This window comes from Panicum virgatum, chromosome 3N (genome assembly GCF_016808335.1).
Source record: "Panicum virgatum strain AP13 chromosome 3N, P.virgatum_v5, whole genome shotgun sequence".
Classification (NCBI taxonomy): Eukaryota; Viridiplantae; Streptophyta; class Magnoliopsida; order Poales; family Poaceae; genus Panicum; species Panicum virgatum.
Window position 1 is genome coordinate 69182707 of NC_053147.1, and position 15236 is coordinate 69197942.

General features: G+C 46.9%; 2 protein-coding genes across 4 annotated transcripts; one reads left to right on the top strand and one right to left on the bottom strand.

Moving 5' to 3' along the window:
• The first annotated feature begins 7689 nt into the window (after positions 1-7689).
• On the top strand, positions 7690-8635 carry LOC120667072 (pathogenesis-related protein 1-like). The gene has a single exon (XM_039947090.1). The coding sequence runs from the start codon at positions 7763-7765 to the stop codon at positions 8471-8473; it is 711 nt and encodes a 236-aa protein (XP_039803024.1). The 5' UTR covers positions 7690-7762; the 3' UTR covers positions 8474-8635.
• Positions 8636-9736: 1101 nt separating this feature from the next.
• Positions 9737-15035, bottom strand: LOC120667071 (CSC1-like protein RXW8). Of its 3 annotated transcripts, XM_039947087.1 has the most exons (13): positions 14870-15035; positions 14596-14691; positions 14202-14337; positions 13492-13846; positions 13216-13362; positions 12880-12943; positions 12571-12780; positions 12012-12203; positions 11628-11926; positions 11228-11504; positions 10814-11089; positions 10492-10725; positions 9738-10354 (listed from the first exon to the last, which is right to left on the bottom strand). In XM_039947087.1, exons 4-13 carry the CDS (start codon positions 13770-13772, stop codon positions 10046-10048), a joined length of 2289 nt encoding a protein of 762 aa, XP_039803021.1. In that variant the 5' UTR covers positions 13773-13846; positions 14202-14337; positions 14596-14691; positions 14870-15035; the 3' UTR covers positions 9738-10045. The 3 variants fall into 3 exon arrangements, with proteins under 3 accessions (XP_039803020.1, XP_039803021.1, XP_039803022.1); XM_039947086.1 differs by lacking the exon at positions 14202-14337 and having other exon boundaries at positions 9737-10354; XM_039947088.1 differs by lacking the exons at positions 14202-14337; positions 14596-14691 and having other exon boundaries at positions 14870-15029.
• Between the last annotated feature and the right edge of the window lie 201 nt (positions 15036-15236).

A 15236-nucleotide genomic window follows, 5' to 3' on the forward strand; every position in this document is an offset into this window, starting at 1 on the left:
ATCGGTCAAAGTGTTACTATTCTTTTGAAAAACCAAACCAGGACCGATAAGCGGACCGATAAGCGGACAAAGCCTCAAAGGGAACAACACAAAGCCACACTAGGACCCTAAACATTGAGACGCGTGGCCGGGGGGGGGGGGGGGTGGGGGGCGTACCTGGCCAGAGTCGCGGAGCTCCTCGTGGGCGCCGTGCTCCCGCTCCTGCGAACGGTTAGGTCACGGATCTAGAAGGGTCGGGAAGGTCAGGCGGGGTGGACGATCGGCTCACGCGGAGCCGGTGGGAGCTCGAAGACGCGGACGAGGAGCTACAGCTGGAACTGCATCAGCACCGACGCCATTGCCTCCATGGCACCCGCAGCCTGTAGCGGCTCTGCTCCATCATTCACCAATGATTTAGGCATTAATCATTATATGTATACAGGTAAAAGACTCCTGCAACTACTCCCTTGCTTACTCCCTGAAGATTAATAATTAGCACAACAACAGGAATGAATCTTAAGTGAAGGATGATCATGCAAGGTAAAAGCCATATGATATAACTTGAATTTCGATATTACTAATTTACTAAAATTACAGAAGGTCAAGTACCAAAGGCCCCATAGGTGATAAAGCAAACAAAATGGTGCTTTTCAGCAACAGCTACAAAGAACAAATACTAAAACCACAGAAAAGTGTCACCAAATTGCTTCTTTGAAAGTTGCTTAAGAAAGCACTCCCACAACCATTTAGAAGCCAAAACAGCACTAATGAGGTGTTTATGACTGAGTGGACTTAATGAAAAGACCTTGGATGTCGCTTAGAGGTGGGGTGAAGAGCCGTTCAGAAATTTCTGCAAATTTCGGCACTTAAAAACAAAGTCAGTACACAGACCGGTTAGTCAGACCGGTCAGACCGGTCAAAGACTTAACTGCAGAAAACAAATGACAATCGGTCAGACCGGTTGTGTAGACCGGTCCTATGCAGAACTTATCCAAAAACAGAGTTTCTCCCCTATTTCACTATAGCTCAAAAGTAACTTGGTGTAGTGTTTCTGCAGGTGATATCAAATATATCTCTAGTTCCTGCACACGGAAAAACAACACAACCAAGTAGATCGAAGTGGAAGCACAAATTAATAGCTAAAGAAATGAGTAGTGAGGCAAACCACAAAGGAGACACAAGGATTTGTTTCCCAAAGTTCAGATTCACCCAAGTGTATCCTACGTCTCCGTTGAGGAATTCGTTGGGCTTGAGTCTCTTGCAACTCGATCATTTGAGTTGGGTTTTTTTCAACCACTCCTCCTTTCCACTATCTTGATCCTTTCCACCAAGAGGGCAAGATCACGGCCGCACAGACTTGCCGCTGCTCACCACACCGTCGGGAGCTAGCCGGCGACGCCTAGCCGTCTAGGAGGCTCACCTCCAAGAGTAACAAATGCAAATATGAATCTTTGACGGAATCAAGAGTGCTCAAGCTATGGATGCTCTCAGCTGCTCGAAATGCAGCTCTCATAATGGCCACTTTGCTCACACACACTCAATCTCTCAACTTAATCCAAGGATATGTAATCTAGTTAGCACAACTCACAAAGAGTGTTAGGGAGAACTAGCTGGTCAAGAAAATGCTTCAAGAAGCTCAGAAGAATGCCAAGAACCAGCCGCCCTCAAAGGAGAGGGCTGAGGGATATAAATACCCCACTTTCAAAAACTAGCCGTTGCTCTGTCAGTACAGACCGGTCAGACTGGTCTGTTCAAAAACTAGCCATTGCACCCTGGACCGGTCAGACTGGTCCCCTAGACCGGTCAGACCAGTCCGGGCCAGAGAAGCCCAAACCCTCTTGATAGTACGGCATACCTATACTCAAGATTAAATCTAAAACACATTTTATCCACTTGAGTCTTGAATCACTTCATCTTTGCCATATTTTGATTTTCTCGAACTTGGGAATCCAACATTGCATACTCTTCTCTTTTGAGCAAATCCATACTTGAGCTAGTGACTTAGAGTCCCAATACCTTTGCAAATCTATCCTCGGATTCTCAAGTCACTCCAATAAGATATTTGATGCATTGCATCGCTTCTCACAATAAGGCTTGGATATAATTCTTCGAACACCCCACGGATACTAGCACTTCACCTTAGCATTTCGCACACATGGTGAGCCGTCGCTCCACCAAAGCTTACTTAGTCCCTCGCACTAGTCATCTCGGTTGGTTTCTTCATCACTTACCCTTGCCATGTTGAGTTAAGCTTTGCACACCAACAATGAATTCCATATTCCATTCTCATATCCTCATTTCTTTGTCTTGCGTTGTAATCATGAATAATAACAATATTTCACGCATTGCAAGCTTCCATAAATAAGACCAATATATCTAGCTCACAAGTGTATGTCTCTTTTATTTTTTATCAACCCAAGAAGCCTTGCAATAATGCTTTCATAATTTGTATTTCAAATGTGCCAAGCCATGAATAGAGACCATTTGATAATATTTCATGAATACTTGTCTCTTGCTTTCCTTCACAATATGCTTGACTTTCAACAATAAACTTCTCTTTTATTTGATTCTTTTTTCACATGAGTCAATGCATAAATGATATACAAATAAGTCCATGCTCATGATATCTCAAATAAAGCGTTAGTCCTTTAATCATGTTTGTCATTCAATTCACCAAAACCCATTAGGGGTCTAGATGCACTTTCACCTAATAGCCTAATAGTGGATAAAAATTATATCAGGAAAAAGAACTGCAATGAGTGCTTAAAAATTGAAACTGATGATCATATCAAATGTGAGAAAAACAAAAGTGGTCATGAAGGTGCTAGACTGCTAGTTAGTGGTCTACAGTTCAACATTACTTTATAGACACATGAAAATAAAATACCAAATGTGTTTTTCAAAGGCACAAATAATGGACTTACATGTTAAATGGCACAGATCTTTGAAGAAAGGTTTTGGGAAACTAATAGATGAACGAACCTGAGGTTTGACTTAGATTCCTTGCTCTCTAGGTGGGGAGATACCGATCATGACTTAAATTCCTTGCTTGCTCGAAAAATAATTTTGGTGCAAACTCTTGTCGCGTGGAGCCAGTCTTAAATGTTGATATTATTAAGTGATGGTCGTACAAAAAGAGGTTAGGAGCGAGGGGTGCTACATATATGCTATATTCCTAACAAAGTAAGGGGACGCTGCGGGATAGGCTCAGGATGGGGCCATGTGTCGAGCACCGGGTGGCAAGACCTGGGGCGTTGATGCGGGAGTAGGGGACGACTAAAGTAATCTAGGGTTAAATGTTTGGATATTTAGAAACCACAGTTAGGTTGGCATATTTATTATACAATCCATGATATCTAAAAAGCTAGATACAAACAAATTATATTAGCTAAAAGTCTAAAAATGATCATGATTACTCAAAGATCATACTTTGTGAAATATATAATTATAATATATTGACACGAGTACTAAATAAAAATCAGTTTTCTATGTCTACACTAGATTAGTGTATTCTTTTAATTTTATATTTATATAATCATAATTATATATGTATTGTAATATACTTACACCAAGCTTGGGGTTTGGGGGGGGGCATGCCCCCTGCCAGCCCCCTTGGCTCCACCGCTCGGTACAGGACGTACATCATCCAGGTCGAGCGGCTTGCCCAAGGCACGATGGTTGCCGCATGACACCACTTCTTCTTGCCCTCAATGATGACGGCCCACGGGGAGCCGAGGCTGCGGCGGTTGTACCACACCGTCTTCGACGGTTTGGTGGCACGGCTGACCGAGGAGGAGCTCAAGAATGTCTCCGCCAAACCCGGCTTCGTGCGTTCCTTCCCTAACGCCATCCTCTACCCGCAGACGACGCACACGCCGGCGTTCCTCGGCCTGCCGAACGCCATGAATGAGTCTCCCGACCACTGGCCCGGTGTCGGCGGCCGGGGGATGATCATCGGCCCCATGTTGAACGACGCGGGCATGGACCAGCCGCCGGAACAATGGTCGTCGTCGTCGGCCTGGCAGTGGCAGAGCAGGGGGCTGGCGGGGGCCATGCCCCCCATAATACATACATAATGATGATTACATAAATATAAAAATCAAAAGAATACACTAATCTAGTGTAGACATAGAAAACTGATTTTTATTTATTACTCGTGTCAATATATTTTAATTATATATTTCATAAAATATGATTTTTGAGTAATCATGATAATTTTAAAGCTTTTAGCTAATATAATTTGTTTGTATCTAGCTTTTCAGATATTATGGATAGTATAATTAATAAATATGCCAACTTAACTCTGGTTTCTAAAATCGCCAACTTAACAGATCCTTTACCGTGCGCCATGAACAAAACACACGGCGAAAAACAAGCATACGGTGAAGCCGCTCTACCGCGCGGGCCATGTGCCGTTGCCCTGGCACACGGCGAAGCCTATATCTTTGCCGTGTGCCGCATCCAAAGGACATGGTGAAGCCGCTCTGCCGCGCAGGCCCCCATGCCTGGTTTGCTGTGTGCCTTGGTGTTGCCACACGGTGAAACCAAAATCTTTGCCGTGTGCCCCATTCCACGGTGCACGGCGAACTTGTGTCGACGCTGTGAAATGATGGTTACGCCATCTGCTTGCTTTTTTTCGCCGTGTGTCGAGAAAAACACACGGCGAAGCGGTTTGCCATGTGCCCAAAATATGGCTCACGTCGAACCCTGCCTTTGCCGTGCTCGTCGCCGCCGTCGGGGGTTCGCCGTCGGCCACCCTCGGCGACTTAGACGCCGTGTGCCAGGGGGACTTCGCCGTGTGCTTGGGGCCAATGTTAAAAAAAGTGCTAGGCGGTATCTAGGCGGTGACCCACCGCCTAGAGCCTAGGCGAGCCTAGACGAGCCTGGCACACGGCGAATAAAGGAAGAAATAGGGGTCATGTGAACCTAAAGGAAGAAATACATATACATATATTACCTTAGATTATTCTAGGCGTTTTAATATTTCAATACATATACATATATTACCTTAGATTATCTTGAATAAAGGAAGAAATAGGGGTCATGTGAACCTAAACTTGGAAGAAAGGCCCATCAAAAGAGCCCAGCCCATCTTATGCACACCCATCCCCTTCCATCTATAGTTTTTAAAAAAGTAAAGGGGCAAAACAGAAAAGTACCAAATCTTATCCCTTACAGGCATCCAGCTGCTGCTCGTCTCCCTCCCATCTCTCCCGTTCTTTTTCTTTCTCTCTGTCTCTCTCTCTCTCCTCCCGCGGCAAATCCCGACGGCGGTGACTCGGGCTCTCCCTCTCCGGCAGCAAATCCCGGCAGCCGCGGCTCGCGCTCTCCCTCTCCGGCGGCCGCGGCTCGCGCTCTCCCTCTCCGGCGGCCGCGGCTCGTGCTCTCCCTTTCCGGCGGCCACGGCTCGCGCTCTCCCTCTCAGGCGGTCGTGGCTCGTCCTCCCCTTCTCCGACGGCCGTGACGGCCTGTCCAGCGGCGCGCTCCTGCAGCGCAGCACCCTCTTCTCGTCGTTGACGTGCTGGTGCCGCCTAGGGTACCGCCTACCCCCCTAGGCAAGGCGGTACCCCTCCGCCTAGCGCTAAATCGCGCCTAGGCGACCGCCTAAAACCGCCTTTTTGAACATTGCTTGGGGCACATGGTGATGTCTTGAAATCCGATAGTGAGTTCTACTCCTGTTCGGGTAGTTACAATAGGATAAGATACAACCTTGTGCTATTTTTTATTCTAGAACATTCTTTTTCTTTGAGCAGTTCTGCTGTCCCGGGTCCGACACCGCCCACAGGCACAGTCATGGTGCTGCCGCCATCCACAGCCCGGCCACCTTCCGGCCCAACCAACCACAAAAATAGGTTCCGTGCACCTAGTAAAAACTCCCCATGCATCAATTCCGATCGAAATTGGCTCACGTGGAAACCCTCAAATCCGGTTCCACTTCTTCCCCATGGCCAGCCACCTTTGGCTGGTTTTCACGCCGCTACAGCCACAGACTGACGACGCCGCGCCTACCTCCAGCTTCGCCGCACTGCTCTCCACTGAGAGCTGCGACGCGAGGGATTCTCCACCTTTGCCCCTAACTACGCGCACCTGCGGCCTTGTGGAAGCTGGCGACGGCACAGGAGGAGGACGAGCTGGCCACACGCGGGAGAGGGCATACCACGAGCACAGAATTTGGAGATGGCGAGTCGGGAGCCTCGAGAAAGATAGCTAGCAAGCACTATGGGATGCCGAGCGAGATATCGAATCGACCCATGGAGAGACTGTTGGATCTCAGTTTTTGAGTTTTTTTTTCTAAATTTTTATCTATCTAAAGGCTTTTTTACAAGAGTTTGTTAGAGATGCTAAGATGAATATCCAAGTTTTATTCCCTCCCAAAATATTGCGACGAACAAGCACCGGACCGCCACCGCCACACACTACTACAGAACAGGCCTTTGTTCCAGGCCATTTGTCCCAGCTGTCTTTGGACCCGGGACAATAGGTGGCTTTTGTCCCGGGTCCAACGACAAGCCGGGCCAGCGGGGAGACAGAGGTCTTTTATCCCGGTTGTAGGCACCAACCGGGACAAAAAAAGGAGCTTTTTGTCTCGGGTGGTGGCTCCAACCGAGACAAAAGACCCCGTGGCTTTTTTGTCCCGGTGGAGCCACCACCCGGGACAAAAAGGGAGCCTTTTTTGTCCCGGGTAGAGCCAGCGCCCGGGACAAAAAGCGAACGTCTCCCTCCCTGCCGATATTTTCTAAGTCGCTGGCTCCTCCTCTCATTTCTCTCCCTCTCCTCTCTCTCTCTGTCTTATCTTCTTCCTCCCGCCCCCCTTCCTCAGTTGCCTTCTCTCCTCCCTCCCTCCGGCCCTCAGCTCCCTCCCCGGTGTGGGTGGGGTTGGCGAGCCGCAGCCAGGGCGCGGCCAAGGCGCGAGCACCGGCAGGGGTGGCTCGGGCCCGTTGGAGCGCCTCCAACCCGGTGGCGTCGCCGGCGCAGGTCGCGGCGGCAACAACTCGGCCCGGCGGGGGATGCTCGGCTCGGCGGGGACGGTCGCCAGCGCCGGTCTGCGCCGCGGCCAGGCCCCGGTGGCGGGCACAAGCTCGGCCCGGCGGGGGCGGTTGCCGGCGCGTCCAGGCCCGGCGGGGGCGCGCAGTTGCCGGCGCGTCCAGGCCTGGCGGGGTCGGCTTGGGTCCACGCCCCAGCCAGGCCCTCGCGGTGGCAGCAGCTCGGCCCGGTCATGGCGGGCGCCGGCGGGGATGGCGCCGCCAGATCCAGGCGGGCGGCTCTGTTGTTCTTGTTTTCTTTTTTTTGTCAAATATGTATATGTGAACGGATTAATTTGTGAAAAAAATCGTTTGTAGTTGTGATAATTGATTTTGTGAATGATTGATTTGTGATTGTAATTGATTTTGAGATTGATTTTGAATTTGGAGAAGCCGGCTCCCGTACGCTGGAGCTAGCGACCTAATTTTTTTTGTTCGCGAAATTAGCATTTGTCCCTATTCGATAGTTTTCGGGACAAAAGAGATGCACGTATTTATCCCGGACAGCCAATCCCGGTTGAGGAACCGGGATAAAAAACAGTTGTAGACCGGGACAAAAGTCTAGTAGTGACATGTTTGTTTGTTCCTCCGCCGCGGACCGCGGTGGACGCTTCGCCGTCGTGTCCAAAATTAAAATAGCACTCACCACCACCTTCCATTTGCATACTGCTGCTCTCCAAGAATAGCATCGCCCGCTCGCTACAAGAACACACCATTCATTCGCCTCGACCGACGGCGACGACGACGAGACATTGATCATCATGCGCCTCCACGCCACGATGACGATCACCGTGCTGTGCCTGCTCCTCTTCTCCGGCCGCCTCGCCGCGGCGAGCAAGTCCTTCGGCGGCGGCGGCGGCGGCTACGGGGAGAGACCGGCGGCGGCGGAACCGCCCCCGGAGAAGGCTTACGTTAACGCCCCGGAGGAGCCGGCGACGCCGTCGTCGTCCGATGAGTCGGCATCATCATCGTCTACTACCTCGTCGTCCGGCTCCAGCGGTGGCGGAGGATACGGCGGTGGGCTGGACCCCGCCGGCGAGCCGGAGAACGGGATGAACCAGAAGGCCATCGACGACATCCTCAGGGAGCACAACCTGTTCCGGGCCAAGGAGCACGTGCCGCCGCTGGCGTGGAACGAGACGCTGGCCAAGTTCTCGCAGCAGTACGCGGAGACGCTCAAGGGCCCCTGCAAGCCCGTGCACTCGACGTCGCCCTACGGCGAGAACCTCATGTTCGGCACCGGCGGCATCACCTGGAAGACCACCGTCGACGAGTGGAGCAACGAGAAGAAGAGCTACCACTACGGCTCCAACACCTGCGACCCCGGCAAGATGTGCGGCCACTACACCGCCGTCGTCTGGAAGAGCACCACCACCGTCGGATGCGGACGCGTCAAGTGCAACGACGGCGACACCATGATCATGTGCAGCTACTGGCCGCCGGGCAACTACGACGGCGTCAAGCCATTCTGAATTTCTCATCGATCCATCCATCATCTCCTCTTCTGAATATATACATGTATATATAATCCACCCACATTATCCATCATACTCATCATCACCTCCTACACTAAACATTATTATTCTTATCAATTTGAACTACCAGCAATATGATATTCCGATTGGTCGACGAATTATTTCATATATGAATAGTTTGGCGTGCCTAGCGCAGTGGTAGAGCTTTCCACTTGTGGCCTGGCAACCTGGGTTCGAACCAGCCTCCTTGCACTGCAAGGGTAAGACTGCTAGATAACACCCGTGGCCCTTCCCCAGACCCCACATAACGTGGGAGCACTCACTGGGTACGCCCTTTAATCTCTTGCCAAGTTTCAAATTACTATAACTTTCGTCGTCAGCTCCTGCCTCCTCCAGTCCTGCTTGCTATAGAGAAGATCAAAATTCAGAAGAAAGGAGAAACACATGTGGATGAATAGCCAGCTAGGCCCAAACGTGTTCACGGCCCACATTAAGAAATATGCGGCCCATACATACGTGCGTAGATGCTCATAACCTCATATAACGTACTAGCTATTCTCAAAAAAAAAAAAAAAACAGCGTACTAGCTTCCCTAAAAAAAAATACAACATACTAGCAAACTCGTAACATAGTTAGGTTGTCACCAGGATATTAAGAGCTGCAGATCCCACTCTCAAATCAAAAGAATGATTGATTTGAGGGAGACAGCAAACTGCAAACAAGGTGCTGCTGGTAGGTTCCCAGAAGACCCTTGTCCTACGCACTGGAAGTAACAGGAAGATTATTTCCTTTCAAGGAAGGAACAGTGAAAAAGATTGCAATTTACTGTCAACAAAGAAGACAGGAACACCAACAGCGACAAAGTAAATATCCACCGAAATCAGTGAGCCCAAAACTTTTCAAAAAAAAAAAAGCATCAGTGAGCCCAACATCTCGGTGTAGTTTGGTACAGGAATATAATCCCCTGAGATCTTGATGATGGCTAGGCTGATGTGGCTGTGAAGTTTGGTACAGGAATATGATTCCCAACAGCTGCAGATATGCAGATACCAGCTCAATGCTAAATGTTAACAGCCTCCAACAAAATGATGGCACATGCTTTTCGACAACCATGGATTCGCTAACAGTTCCAATGTAACATGTTTAGAGCTAAGACAGCTCAAAAGATCAATTAGTATTAGTCTGCAACTTCAAAACAATAGGTGCATGGAAACTTGGATTACTAACGGAGTTGCTAAAGTTAGCACAGGCTCAATCAAAGAAGCCAATAAAGAGGAGGTTTCTAGATCATTTGGCAACACGAATCTCGTACAATAAAACCATTGGGCATTACAGCAATGTGCAAGGCTGAGGTTTGAATAGCTGAATCTGCCAGCTAACAACTAACATGCAGCACAACATGAAGCAACTAAAGACACCAAAATTGTTCAGCACCCACAACGATGCTCTCATATATTTATATGTTAACCCTTTTTTCTTAGGGAACGCTGTACTATGTATGTCTCTGCTATGTACAATTACATGAAAAGACAAGCGAAGGCGTTAGCAGCTAACTAATTATGTAATTTTCTATTCTGACAAACCTCTTTTCTGCAATCTGATGAGGAAAGTAATCGACTTCACAGCATGCCGGAGACGGCTAACCGGGAGTCCTTTTAGTGTTGGGTGGGACAGGTCCCTTTTGGGATCCTCACGGGTTTCTTTGCCAGTGGACTCGCCCGAGCTAGAACCTTGCTCCTCATCCTCACCAATAATTTTAATTTTCTCGAGGGGTACATCTTCAGTGTCAGGGAACTGGCAGTAAGCAGAATGTAGTCGGTGGTGAATTTCATCTGTTCTTCCTGACCGTTCATCCTCCCTGTCCATGTCAATTAGATCCTGCACAATCACAATGCAGCAGTGAATATCACAAGAGAGCAACTCACCATAACGACAAACTCTAGCCCTCAATCATTTTCTATGCTCTAGTCAACCCAAATACATCTCCACATGCTATTAAGGAACATTAATATTACCTGTGCAGGAAAAGTCCTGAATAATGGAAGAAGCCGGTTTCTGCAGTACTGGTTAAATAAAAGAGTAAGGATGATAAGAGGTATTGTGAAGCCTGCAGCTACCGGCGACTCTTTAAGGCCAAATACACCAAGGCAAATGACCTGGGTGAGCACAAGAGAGAATATGACTGTATTGTGTGCAATTGGCCAATACAAACCGCCTGTGTCATACCTTGTTCGATATACATTAAGCAACTGAAAAGAGCACAAAGTAGTAAAGTACATTAGAATGGTCTGGAAAAATTTGAGGTAAATAAAAAAATTACATTCTCAAGCTTCTCACCTGATTGCGGTATACAACATAACCAAGGAAAAAATACACCAGCAGAAAAGGTAAGATCAGAGGAGCCAGCACAGAGCATGTGAATCCCAACAGCCCAAACAACAGAACTTTTGGTACTTCTGTGTGGTAGGGAAACGAGGGCACAAATTCTGTGTCTTCTCTCATTCTCAGAACATATTTCCTTATAAAGTTCCATATAAGACCAAAGAGCTGCATAAGTTCAGATGACAAACTAGCCCATCCTGAGGTCAGAACATAGGTGATGAAGAAGGTAGCCTGGAAATAAAATTATATTTACAGAAAGCAAAACAAATGTTAGATGAAAACTAAATACAGTATCTTTCCACATGCAAGAAATCTTATCTTAATCAAAATCTTGTTCTTTTTAAATCACAAGCAAAAAAAAATATTTACCTGTCCGGGTACAGCTCTAGCAAGCTGGATAGGAATATCCTTTGGGCTTGATAACACATTCAGTTGACTTAGGATAGTACCAGATAATACATTAACAAAGAATATGTTCCAAACTGTGAAGTACAGCACTTTACAGCAAGCACTCCTCTTCCTTTCGCTGTGAGATGTAGGAAGCTCCACTGTAGAAAATCGCATCATAATTGGTGCAACCATGTACAGAAAAATTTGCAGTATGACACTGGGAAGGTACCCAGTCACTAGCTGAGTCATGTATTTCCTGCACATAGGTAACAGTCAAAACATGCAGAGTGGAGACAGGTAAATGGATAGCATCCAGCAGCATGAGATCACATTATACGCCAAACTCTATTGAGATGACCTTTATACTATCAATACTCACTTCTTCAATATTCCTCTTAGAAAAGGGAGCCTCTGCTGCAGTAGCTCTAGCTGAGATAGTCCTTGTATAAATGTCACCGGTATCACAAATACGAACATAAAAACAATAGAGCCTATGAGTGTAACTATATGACGAATCCAAAGCTGCTTATAGGGTAGCCAAAGATTGGACCAATACACATCTTCTGGTTCTGGAGCTAGATTAGCAACCCATTTCATAGGGTTAGATGTTTGAAGTATTTCTGAGGCGACAAGTGCAGCATACCGAGTTTTGAAAAATACAAAAGCAGCTGTGCATTCCTGCATACAATTCCACATAGTAATTACCAATTTATTCCAAATTACTGATAGATTAAGCAAAAGAACGAATGCATGCAAGCTTAACCTCATCATCTAATTTCAAGCTGGATTCATTGCCAGTTTTCCCCCTGTTCTGCTCGCATTCAGTGTTCAACAACTTGAAAGAATTTGAAGAGGTTCCACAGAGACAACAGCGGTAGGTAATTGTTCTGCATCCTTGATCAACAGTTTCGTCTGTGAAATGTTTGAACTTCGTATATGCCTTCTGTGCGCCTGTCTGTCAAGAGTGAAAGATTAAAGTTAGACACCAAAAGCACAAAGTGAAACACAAGTATTCACAAAGGAAAAGAAAAAAATCAACTAAAGGATTTGGACATTTTTTTACAGATTCATTTCAAAATATAGAAGAGTACAGATAAGATTAAGTCTTTTTTCCCAAGCAAGTTGGGGTAGGCTAGAGATGAAACCCGAAAGAAATAAGTTCAAGGTTCAGGCACATTGATAGCTAGTCTCCAAGCGCTCCTATCATAATGATTATCCATATGCGAGAAAATCTAATCAACAGATGCAGCAGTGTGATACTTCACTAAAAATAGTAAATACTCTTCATTAGGAAAAGAGAAATGTATTTGAGTATTAACTACCATTATCTTCTGAACTTTCCCAACTTTGTAAACAACTTGATGGAAGAGATAACTAGATGAGTGATACTTTGTGAAGAAATTATCAACAACATCACTGCATGATTCTTTAGCTGTCTTTGGTATTCCACGAACAAGGATGGTAAAGTGGCTTGGATTTGGTGTTGCACTTGTAAGGTGAAGGAGCCTCAACCTGGCAATGTGCTTGTACTCCTGAATTAGGAAAAAAAAATGAATCATCAAAAAGTGTTCCAGCTACAGGGGGGGTAGAGCACCTAGGCTCCTAGCCATTCAAATGTCAAACGAACTTACAATGTACAGAAGAATGCAAGCTACTCCACAAACTATGTACAGGGCTACACAATGGACCCAGAGCCTGCAAGGAAACCGGAATATAAAGTTAACGTCAGTCGAGTCATGCACTTTGTTCTATTGTATTCCTCATATTATGTTCTATTGTACAATGCTCATTCCCCAAATTCTAAAGAAGTGAAGCATGGCGGATTAATCAACACAAAATATTGGCAAAGGCATAAAACAGTTTTAAAATGCCAGTTATTAATACAGCATATAGACAAAAAAACACAGCATTTTGGCTACTGGTGACACCAGTTGATAATAAAATCTAAAAGAATTTGTTCGGCTTACCATCTTGATTTCACTTCCACATTCCCAATTGTAAATATATCCAGTGATTCCGAAGGAATTCGAACATGCTTTATATCCTTTCCAAAATAGTTTAGAGGAAGAATTCCGAAGACACACAGAAGGGCAGCGAGGGAGAAGATGCGTATGCTGTAGAATACATAAAAAAATACATCAGTCTGCCAATTTAGTTGTTGAGGTTAAGCACATGCACAAGCACGCAATTTTGAGGACAAAGGAAACAAGGAGGAGGTGAAACGGAAGTTTTGCATGCTGTACCTGAATACAAGAATTCTATTGAAAACAACAGCATCCAACCCAGCAGCGGCCAAGATCTCTTCCTCTGTACACTGCAGGGCTTTCACTATCCAGCCGGTCGACGGGACAAATCTCTCCAATATAAAAGCCCCTCGGAGCCGTTCGTTCTCCTCGGCGATCCTGCGGCCAAAGTAAACCCTGACATTGGCCGGCTGCTTCCTGAGAACAGAGTAGAGCGACAGGAAGAGCACGCAGAGGCCGATGTTAATGCCCGCAGAGGTCAGAAGCGCGCTGATTTTCATCTCCCAGGGTCAAGCGCTGGCACAGTTTATGTCATCTGAAGAGAAGCATCATCCTTGGTAGCCTCACTCAGTTCCTGCAGGAAGAGATTGGTAGCAAAGACACCGTTTATATCATTTTGAAATGTAACAACACATCACCGTCCAAAAGAGCACTCACTTTAGAATAGTATATATATAATACTCTTCCGAACACTAGCAGTGGCAATTGCCCATATGTTGGTGTGGAAAAAACTGTAGTACAAGTTCAGAAGCTACGATTAGAAGTTGAAGGCAGTTTTGGCCTGTGTGTGAAGTCCAATGTAACGTGGCCAAAAGCAGGGCTTTTAGTTTTTCTGGTGTTGTATGTAGATTCGTGAAGGATGCATGATACGATGTGAGAGAAACGTCAACGTCATTAACCGGATGTATGGAGGGGGGCAAGACGATTACTTTAGCCGATTGGTAGATCGGATTGGATTGGATCGAGAATCCGAACAATGTTGCGTGGGAGCATGAGCGACAGGCAAGGACGCGATGCGGAGAGCAGAATCATTGGTTGCAGTAATTTACGCAACACATTTTTTTTCTGGAAAACAAGGGGAAAAAAATCAGATTGCTCGTGATAAAAATAGATGAAGTAGAGCAATCGCCGACGAAGTGAAGTAGCGCAGACGAAGAGGGGGAGGGTTGCAGGGGCAACCGGCGGCGAGCAAATGCGCGAGCAGAGGAGCAAGCACAGAATGAATCGCGGCGGAAGGGGCTAGTACGTCCTAGGATGGGTTCGGCGAGACAAGCAGAACTGAAGAAGAAAAGAAAAGGAGAAGGAAGAATGAGTTACTAGTACCTCCAAGTTGAAGAAGGGCGGTGCGGGTTCGTTGCAGCAAGATACTAGCAACCGCCGCGGCGATTCCGGGGAGAATCCCCTTGTTGTCAATCTCACCTAGTAGAGGCGGCCATTAAGCAAGCATCCAGAAAAATCAGTCAGGCAGAGAAAGGGGGGCGGCGGATGGGGATTAAACCAAGGGAAAGAAGGGAGAATCTGAAGCGAGGTGAGCGGGAACCGCCATGGCGAGGAGAATCGAGGATGGGGGCAGTTGAGGGGAGGAATCCAAACCAACCTGGCGGCGGGTGGCGGCGTCCGCGTCCTCCCCGTTGTGGTTGTGGCGGCTCGCCACCCCTCCTCCCGGGGAGTCTCTTGTTATGCTGCAGCGCGGCCGCGGCAGGGTTTGCTATGCGTTTGATTGTTTTGTTTCAACTCAACTCATCTTGTTTTGTTTCAACTCAACTCATCCTGGAGCAGATTTTTCGTTTCTTCCTTCCTTCTTTCTTTGACCTCCCGACTTGTTTATATATATACACATAGTTAGGTCAGTTGAAGTTTTATGGACACAGTTGCCAAGACTGGAAACTAAATAACTATGCCAAATAGATTTCATGGTGATAAAATTCTCTCCACTCCCATAAAACTCCAGCCTTCTCTCCTCT

What these genes read in the sequence shown, in the direction of transcription:
- LOC120667072 (XM_039947090.1), top strand. Translation starts at nt 7,763, where the DNA reads ATGCGCCTCCACGCCACGATGACGATCACCGTGCTGTGCCTGCTCCTC.
- LOC120667071 (XM_039947086.1), bottom strand. Translation starts at nt 13,772, where the DNA reads ATGAAAATCAGCGCGCTTCTGACCTCTGCGGGCATTAACATCGGCCTC. An exon ending in GTGGAAGTGAAATCAAGATG is followed by an intron (nt 12,944 to 13,215) that starts GTAAGCCGAACA and finishes GTTTCCTTGCAG; the next exon opens with GCTCTGGGTCCATTGTGTAG. An exon ending in CTTGCATTCTTCTGTACATT is followed by an intron (nt 12,781 to 12,879) that starts GTAAGTTCGTTT and finishes TTCCTAATTCAG; the next exon opens with GAGTACAAGCACATTGCCAG.